The following is a 9,678-nucleotide window of genomic DNA, read 5'->3' on the forward strand; positions in this document are numbered from 1 at the left end:
TCGCACATCCCCCATGCAGCCCTCGCACATCCCCCATGCAGCCCTCACACATCCCCCATGCAGCCCTCACACATCCCCCATGCAGCCCTCACACATCCCCCATGCAGCCCTCACACATCCCCCATGCAGCCCTCACACATCCCCCATGCAGCCCTCACACATCCCCCATGCAGCCCTCACACATCCCCCATGCAGCCCTCACACATCCAGATTCCCACTTCTAGAGAATTGTTATATCGCTGTATTAGAGACCCGTGCTGCTCGCCGTACTGTGTGAACTCTGCACGTATCAAGGTGAACCGCACAGCCCTCACAAAGTTCTTACACATCCCCCCACGCAGCCCCCACAAAGATTGGTTAGAAATTGTTCAGTAAGTGAACCAATCAGATCCCACCTTTTATCCACATGACTTCATGCGTGCCGCAGCCTCCAGAGCTCTGAGCACCATCTGACTTTCTGATGTAGAGATGGAGCAGACGGAGCGAAAAGTGCGGAAGTTTCCACCGCTGATTACTCAGCAATGTACAGACTCTACAACACAAGCTCCACACATGACAGGTTCTCTTTAATCTCCATACAAATCAGTACCATGTCCTCCCTGTGCCCTCCAGGTAATGAAATCTGCTATGGAGACCTTGGCTGTTTCTCGGATGCTCTGCCCTGGTCTGGGACCACCCAGAGGCTGGTCGCTTCATTGCCCTGGACTCCAGAAAAGATCAACACCCGATTCCTCCTGCTGACCCGAGAAAACCCCGAGCGTCACCAGGTGTGTCTGTCACTCTGAATTCTGTCTGTCTATATAGCACAAAAAACTACATTACACACTTCCCACACCATATCGTACCCACATTACCACTTCCCACATTACACCCTTCCCACACCATACACTTCTCACCCCATACACTTCCCACACCATATCGTACCCGCATTACACACTTCCCACACCATATCGTACCCGCATTACACACTTCCCACACCATATCGTACCCGCATTACACACTTCCCACACCATATCGTACCCGCATTACACACTTCCCACACCATATCGTACCCGCATTACACACTTCCCACACCATATCGTACCCGCATTACACACTTCCCACACCATATCGTACCCGCATTACACACTTCCCACACCATATCGTACCCGCATTACACACTTCCCACACCATATCGTACCCGCATTACACACTTCCCACACCATATCGTACCCGCATTACACACTTCCCACACCATATCGTACCCGCATTACACACTTCCCACACCATATCGTACCCGCATTACACACTTCCCACACCATATCGTACCCGCATTACACACTTCCCACACCATATCGTACCCGCATTACACACTTCCCACACCATATCGTACCCGCATTACACACTTCCCACACCATATCGTACCCGCATTACACACTTCCCACACCATATCGTACCCGCATTACACACTTCCCACACCATATCGTACCCGCATTACACACTTCCCACACCATATCGTACCCGCATTACACACTTCCCACACCATATCGTACCCGCATTACACACTTCCCACACCATATCGTACCCGCATTACACACTTCCCACACCATATCGTACCCGCATTACACACTTCCCACACCATATCGTACCCGCATTACACACTTCCCACACCATATCGTACCCGCATTACACACTTCCCACACCATATCGTACCCGCATTACACACTTCCCACACCATATCGTACCCGCATTACACACTTCCCACACCATATCGTACCCGCATTACACACTTCCCACACCATATCGTACCCGCATTACACACTTCCCACACCATATCGTACCCGCATTACACACTTCCCACACCATATCGTACCCGCATTACACACTTCCCACACCATATCGTACCCGCATTACACACTTCCCACACCATATCGTACCCGCATTACACACTTCCCACACCATATCGTACCCGCATTACACACTTCCCACACCATATCGTACCCGCATTACACACTTCCCACACCATATCGTACCCGCATTACACACTTCCCACACCATATCGTACCCGCATTACACACTTCCCACACCATATCGTACCCGCATTACACACTTCCCACACCATATCGTACCCGCATTACACACTTCCCACACCATATCGTACCCGCATTACACACTTCCCACACCATATCGTACCCGCATTACACACTTCCCACACCATATCGTACCCGCATTACACACTTCCCACACCATATCGTACCCGCATTACACACTTCCCACACCATATCGTACCCGCATTACACACTTCCCACACCATATCGTACCCGCATTACACACTTCCCACACCATATCGTACCCGCATTACACACTTCCCACACCATATCGTACCCGCATTACACACTTCCCACACCATATCGTACCCGCATTACACACTTCCCACACCATATCGTACCCGCATTACACACTTCCCACACCATATCGTACCCGCATTACACACTTCCCACACCATATCGTACCCGCATTACACACTTCCCACACCATATCGTACCCGCATTACACACTTCCCACACCATATCGTACCCGCATTACACACTTCCCACACCATACACTTCTCACACCATACACTTAACACACCATACACTTCTCACACCATACACTTCTCACAACATACACTTCCCACACCATACACTTCTCACACCATATCGTACCCACATTACACACTTCCCACACCATACACTTCTCACACCATACACTTCCCACACCATATCGTACCCACATTACACACTTCCCACACCATACACTTCTCACACCATACACTTCTCACACCATACACTTCCCACACCATATCGTACCCACATTACACCCTTCCCACACCATACACTTCCTACATTATACACTTCTCACACAATACACTTCCCACACCATACACTTCTCACACCATACACTTCCCACACCATACACTTCGCCCACCATATCGTACCCACATTACACCCTTCCCACACAATACACTTCCCACACAATACACTTCCCACACCATACACTACCCATATTATACACTTCCCACACAATACACTTCCCACACCATACACTTCCCACACCATACAGTGTATGGCCATCTTTTAGCAGGTTGTAGTTCTCGTTTTGTACATTGTGCAGGATATCAGCGCCAGGGACATTCCCGGCCTCAGAGCTTCTTGGTTCCGGACGTCTCGGAAGACGATCTTCATTGTACACGGGATGGCTGACCGGGCGACGGATAACTGGGTGTCTGACATGTGCCACGTGAGTGTGCGGATCAGTATGACAGTCTAATACCGCTCACATCCTCATCCCTACTACTTATGGAGACCTCTGCTTGTCCTGGTGTCAAATCTTCCAATGGGGGACACCGGTTCTGGTGACAACTAATTTCAATCATCCAGGAGAGATCTCCGCTCACTTCCTGTTGGGGCTCCAAGACAGGAAGTAAAAAAAAATTGCCCAATGGGAAAAAAATTGATGGGGGTTCCGATCTTCCCAAAATTCTCCCCAAAACTACAAGACCAGACAACGGTTTCTCCCAACAATCAGGGTGGGGGAGGGGGAGGGGGGGTTCCTAATTTTCGGGTTCATGTTCCATGTGATTCCCTGACCAGGAGCTGCTGCTGGCGGAAGACGTGAACTGTATCGCGGTGGATTGGCGGCGCGGATCGGGAAACGTGTTGCTGTATGTGCAGGCCGCCAACAACGGGCGCCTCGTAGGAGCAGAGATCGCCCATTTCCTGAGGACACTGCAGGTGATTATAGGAACTCAGCCGATCAATCAATCAATCACTGAATGCGGCTGCAGGTGGGGGAGGGAAATACAATCTATTACAATGACAGGAGACGGCGATAAACTGAATCCCCATCAATACCCGAGAATGCCGGACCCCCACCCCACCCCCGAGGTCTGAGCTCCCACTGGGGACCCCAAGGACTGAGCTCCCACTGGGGACCCCCGAGGACTGAGCTCCCACTGGGGACCCCCGAGGACTGAGCTCCCACTGGGGACCCCCGAGGACTGAGCTCCCACTGGGGACCCCCGAGGACTGAGCTCCCACTGGGGACCCCCGAGGACTGAGCTCCCACTGGGGACCCCCGAGGACTGAGCTCCCACTGGGGACCCCCGAGGACTGAGCTCCCACTGGGGACCCCCGAGGACTGAGCTCCCACTGGGGACCCCCGAGGACTGAGCTCCCACTGGGGACCCCCGAGGACTGAGCTCCCACTGGGGACCCCCGAGGACTGAGCTCCCACTGGGGACCCCCGAGGACTGAGCTCCCACTGGGGACCCCCGAGGACTGAGCTCCCACTGGGGACCCCCGAGGACTGAGCTCCCACTGGGGACCCCCGAGGACTGAGCTCCCACTGGGGACCCCCGAGGACTGAGCTCCCACTGGGGACCCCCGAGGACTGAGCTCCCACTGGGGACCCCCGAGGACTGAGCTCCCACTGGGGACCCCCGAGGACTGAGCTCCCACTGGGGACCCCCGAGGACTGAGCTCCCACTGGGGACCCCCGAGGACTGAGCTCCCACTGGGGACCCCCGAGGACTGAGCTCCCACTGGGGACCCCCGAGGACTGAGCTCCCACTGGGGACCCCCGAGGACTGAGCTCCCACTGGGGACCCCCGAGGACTGAGCTCCCACTGGGGACCCCCGAGGACTGAGCTCCCACTGGGGACCCCCGAGGACTGAGCTCCCACTGGGGACCCCCGAGGACTGAGCTCCCACTGGGGACCCCCGAGGACTGAGCTCCCACTGGGGACCCCCGAGGACTGAGCTCCCACTGGGGACCCCCGAGGACTGAGCTCCCACTGGGGACCCCCGAGGACTGAGCTCCCACTGGGGACCCCCGAGGACTGAGCTCCCACTGGGGACCCCCGAGGACTGAGCTCCCACTGGGGACCCCCGAGGACTGAGCTCCCACTGGGGACCCCCGAGGACTGAGCTCCCACTGGGGACCCCCGAGGACTGAGCTCCCACTGGGGACCCCCGAGGACTGAGCTCCCACTGGGGACCCCCGAGGACTGAGCTCCCACTGGGGACCCCCGAGGACTGAGCTCCCACTGGGGACCCCCGAGGACTGAGCTCCCACTGGGGACCCCCGAGGACTGAGCTCCCACTGGGGACCCCCGAGGACTGAGCTCCCACTGGGGACCCCCGAGGACTGAGCTCCCACTGGGGACCCCCGAGGACTGAGCTCCCACTGGGGACCCCCGAGGACTGAGCTCCCACTGGGGACCCCCGAGGACTGAGCTCCCACTGGGGACCCCCGAGGACTGAGCTCCCACTGGGGACCCCCGAGGACTGAGCTCCCACTGGGGACCCCCGAGGACTGAGCTCCCACTGGGGACCCCCGAGGACTGAGCTCCCACTGGGGACCCCCGAGGACTGAGCTCCCACTGGGGACCCCCGAGGACTGAGCTCCCACTGGGGACCCCCGAGGACTGAGCTCCCACTGGGGACCCCCGAGGACTGAGCTCCCACTGGGGACCCCCGAGGACTGAGCTCCCACTGGGGACCCCCGAGGACTGAGCTCCCACTGGGGACCCCCGAGGACTGAGCTCCCACTGGGGACCCCCGAGGACTGAGCTCCCACTGGGGACCCCCCGAGGACTGAGCTCCCACTGGGGACCCCCGAGGACTGAGCTCACATTGGGGGTGACTCATGTACATTGGCGAGCTTCTCACCTCTTTATCTGCCTCCAGGTGGATCTGGATTACCCTCCATGCAACGTTCACATCATTGGACACAGTCTGGGCGCTCACATAGCCGGAGAGGCCGGGAGACGGTTTCCTGGGATTCGCAGGGTCACCGGTCTGTATAGAGCTATGATGGTGAATGTCATAAATACAGGGGGCCACATGTTGGCCCCTGACATGTCTGAAGGGCCACACAATGACATCTGTACTTCCATATAGATAACAGCTTAGTGTACCAATGTGCTGTGGATGAGTTGTAGTGCTCTGTGCTCAGATCTGCGGCAATGTGTGGAAAATGTGCGGAAAAAGTGCGGAAAATGTGCGTTACTGCAACTCGCCATTCTGAAGAATCCCAGACCCAGGAAGTCGTTTCATTTCCACATACAGAATATACATTGTACGCTTACACGCGTGTCTACATGCATGGTACGCTTACACGCGTGTCCATATACATTGTGAGGATACAATCTCTATCTTCACACATGACAAACACCCTCTGTAGGGTCCATGACCCCTAATTCTACTTCATTCCCCCCACAGAGGACGCAGAATGTATGAAGGAAGATTATTTATTGACGCATGTTGCCATAGTAACTGTGCGGCGCCATCCGCAGTCATTTCCAGCGCCGGCTAATAGGAAGTGCAGCAAAATTCTGTAACAAACGCATGGAAGGGGGCCACACCCCGCTCTGCAAGGGGATAAAGTGTATCTTCTCCCTGCAGCTCTGGACCCGGCTCGGCCGTACTTTGACGGCGTGGACAATGAAGTGCGGCTGGATTCCTCTGATGCCGGTTTTGTGGACGTCATTCACACCGACACAAGCAGGATAACCGGTATTCATAAATACATTTCCTTAGGTCTCCGGAGCCTGTGCGCGGTCTCAGGAGGCTGTGCGGGGTCTCAGGAGGGCTGTGCGGGGTCTCAGGAGGGAAAAAACCCAAGTGTCCTCTCTCCTTCCTCTGACCCCGGCCAACCCAATGTACTAGATCCGATCCCTCCCCCTACCCAAGTGTCCTCTCTCCTTCCTCTGACCCCGGCCAACACAATGTACCAGATCCGATCCCTCCCCCTACCCAAGTGTCCTCTCTCCTTCCTCTGACCCCGGCCAACCCAATGTACCAGATCCGATCCCTCCCCCTACCCAAGTGTCCTCTCTCCTTCCTCTGACACCATCTTGTGAGGAGACTTTACAGTGTGGATAATCCATACATGACGGTGACGGATAATCTGGGAGATGAGATTGTGTTGTTGCCTCATTGGGGTCATCCACCTGAGCCCGCAGTGGTGCCATCTGAACCATGTGAGGTCACCCACTCAGCACTGGCCGTCCTGCGACAGGGAGGGGCTAAACATCCGGCCAATGAGATGGTAATTGGTATTATGTTCTTTATTCCAGGAGTCGGTATAGAAAAACCAATCGGACATTTTGATTTTTACCCCAATGGAGGCAAACTCATGGCGGGGTGTCCCCACAAGGTGACGGCATTCCTGTGGAACAAGGACAGTAAGGATCGATGTTTCAGTGTACATTCACACATGGAGATCTCTGTGTATAGGGATCTGGTGTTGGAGATCTCAGTGTATAGGGATCTGGTGTTGGAGATCTCTGAGTATCGGGATCTGGTGTTGGAGATCTCAGTGTATAGGGATCTGGTGTTGGAGATCTCTGAGTATCGGGATCTGGTGTTGGAGATCTCTGAGTATCGGGATCTGGTGTTGGAGATCTCTGAGTATCAGGATCTGGTGTTGGAGATCTCAGTGTATAGTGATCTGGTGTTGGAGATCTCGGTGTATAGTGATCTGGTGTTGGAGATCTCAGTGTATAGTTATCTGGTGTTGGAGATCTTGGTGTATCAGGATCTGGTGTTGGAGATCTCGGTGTATTGGGATCTGGTGTTGGAGATCTCTGAGTATTGTGATCTGTTGTTGGAGATCTCGGTGTATTGTGATCTGGTGTTGGAGATCTCTGAGTATCGGGATCTGGTGTTGGAGATCTCTGAGTATCGGGATCTGGTGTTGGAGATCTCTGAGTATCGGGATCTGGTGTTGGAGATCTCTGAGTATCGGGATCTGTTGTTGGAGATCTATGTGTATGGTGATCTGGTGTTGGAGATCTCGGTGTATTGGGATCTGGTGTTGGAGATCTTGGTGTATCAGGATCTGGTGTTGGAGATCTCGGTGTATCGGGACCTGGTGTTGGAGATCTCGGTGTATTGTGATCTGTTGTTGGAGATCTCGGTGTATTGTGATCTGGTGTTGGAGATCTCGGTGTATAGTGATCTGGTGTTGGAGATCTCTGAGTATCGGGATCTGGTGTTGGAGATCTCTGAGTATCGGGATCTGGTGTTGGAGATCTCTGTGTATCGGGATCTGGTGTTGGAGATCTCTGTGTATCGGGATCTGGTGTTGGAGATCTCTGAGTATCGGGATCTGGTGTTGGAGATCTCTGAGTATCGGGATCTGGTGTTGGAGATCTCTGAGTATCGGGATCTGGTGTTGGAGATCTCTGAGTATCGGGATCTGGTGTTGGAGATCTCTGAGTATCGGGATCTGGTGTTGGAGATCTCTGTGTATAGGGATCTGGTGTTGGAGATCTCTGAGTATCGGGATCTGGTGTTGGAGATCTCTGAGTATCGGGATCTGGTGTTGGAGATCTCTGAGTATCGGGATCTGGTGTTGGAGATCTCTGAGTATCGGGATCTGGTGTTGGAGATCTCTGAGTATCGGGATCTGGTGTTGGAGATCTCTGAGTATCGGGATCTGGTGTTGGAGATCTCAGTGTATAGGGATCTGGTGTTGGAGATCTCTGAGTATCGGGATCTGGTGTTGGAGATCTCTGTGTATCGGGATCTGGTGTTGGAGATCTCTGAGTATCGGGATCTGGTGTTGGAGATCTCTGAGTATCGGGATCTGGTGTTGGAGATCTCTGAGTATCGGGATCTGGTGTTGGAGATCTCTGAGTATCGGGATCTGGTGTTGGAGATCTCTGAGTATCGGGATCTGTTGTTGGAGATCTATGTGTATGGTGATCTGGTGTTGGAGATCTCGGTGTATTGGGATCTGGTGTTGGAGATCTTGGTGTATCAGGATCTGGTGTTGGAGATCTCGGTGTATCGGGACCTGGTGTTGGAGATCTCGGTGTATTGTGATCTGTTGTTGGAGATCTCGGTGTATTGTGATCTGGTGTTGGAGATCTCGGTGTATAGTGATCTGGTGTTGGAGATCTCTGAGTATCGGGATCTGGTGTTGGAGATCTCTGAGTATCGGGATCTGGTGTTGGAGATCTCTGAGTATCGGGATCTGGTGTTGGAGATCTCTGAGTATCGGGATCTGGTGTTGGAGATCTCTGAGTATCGGGATCTGGTGTTGGAGATCTCTGAGTATCGGGATCTGGTGTTGGAGATCTCTGTGTATCGGGATCTGGTGTTGGAGATCTCTGAGTATCGGGATCTGGTGTTGGAGATCTCTGAGTATCGGGATCTGTTGTTGGAGATCTCTGTGTATGGTGATCTGGTGTTGGAGATCTCGGTGTATTGGGATCTGGTGTTGGAGATCTTGGTGTATCAGGATCTGGTGTTGGAGATCTCGGTGTATCGGGACCTGGTGTTGGAGATCTCGGTGTATTGTGATCTGTTGTTGGAGATCTCGGTGTATTGTGATCTGGTGTTGGAGATCTCGGTGTATAGTGATCTGGTGTTGGAGATCTCTGAGTATCGGGATCTGGTGTTGGAGATCTCTGAGTATCGGGATCTGGTGTTGGAGATCTCTGAGTATTGGGATCTGGTGTTGGAGATCTCGGTGTATCGGGATCTGGTGTTGGAGATCTCAGTGTATAGGAATCTGGTGTTGGAGATCTAGGTGTATTGGGATCTGGTGTTGGAGATCTGAGTATCGGGATCTGGGGTTGGAGATCTCTGAGTATAGGGATCTGGGGTTGGAGATCTCTGAGTATTGGGATCTGGTGTTGGAGATCTC

The 9,678-nt window shown here is 54.0% G+C and overlaps 1 protein-coding gene across 1 annotated transcript in view; it reads left to right on the forward strand.

Moving 5' to 3' along the window:
• Positions 1–468: 468 nt before the first annotated feature.
• Positions 469–9,678, forward strand: part of LOC108803729 (pancreatic lipase-related protein 2-like) — a gene marked incomplete at its 3' end in the record, with an annotated part of 10,709 nt that continues 1,499 nt past the window's right edge. Inside the window, exons 1-7 of the mRNA XM_018575548.1 lie at positions 469–523; positions 613–767; positions 3,133–3,258; positions 3,612–3,752; positions 5,709–5,817; positions 6,426–6,536; positions 7,100–7,207. Of these exons, the coding sequence (XP_018431050.1) occupies positions 469–523; positions 613–767; positions 3,133–3,258; positions 3,612–3,752; positions 5,709–5,817; positions 6,426–6,536; positions 7,100–7,207 (805 nt within the window). The remainder of the gene's footprint in view (positions 524–612; positions 768–3,132; positions 3,259–3,611; positions 3,753–5,708; positions 5,818–6,425; positions 6,537–7,099; positions 7,208–9,678) is intronic.

This window comes from Nanorana parkeri, unplaced genomic scaffold (assembly GCF_000935625.1).
Source record: "Nanorana parkeri isolate BGI_ZX_2015 unplaced genomic scaffold, ASM93562v1 scaffold4103, whole genome shotgun sequence".
Classification (NCBI taxonomy): domain Eukaryota; kingdom Metazoa; phylum Chordata; class Amphibia; order Anura; family Dicroglossidae; genus Nanorana; species Nanorana parkeri.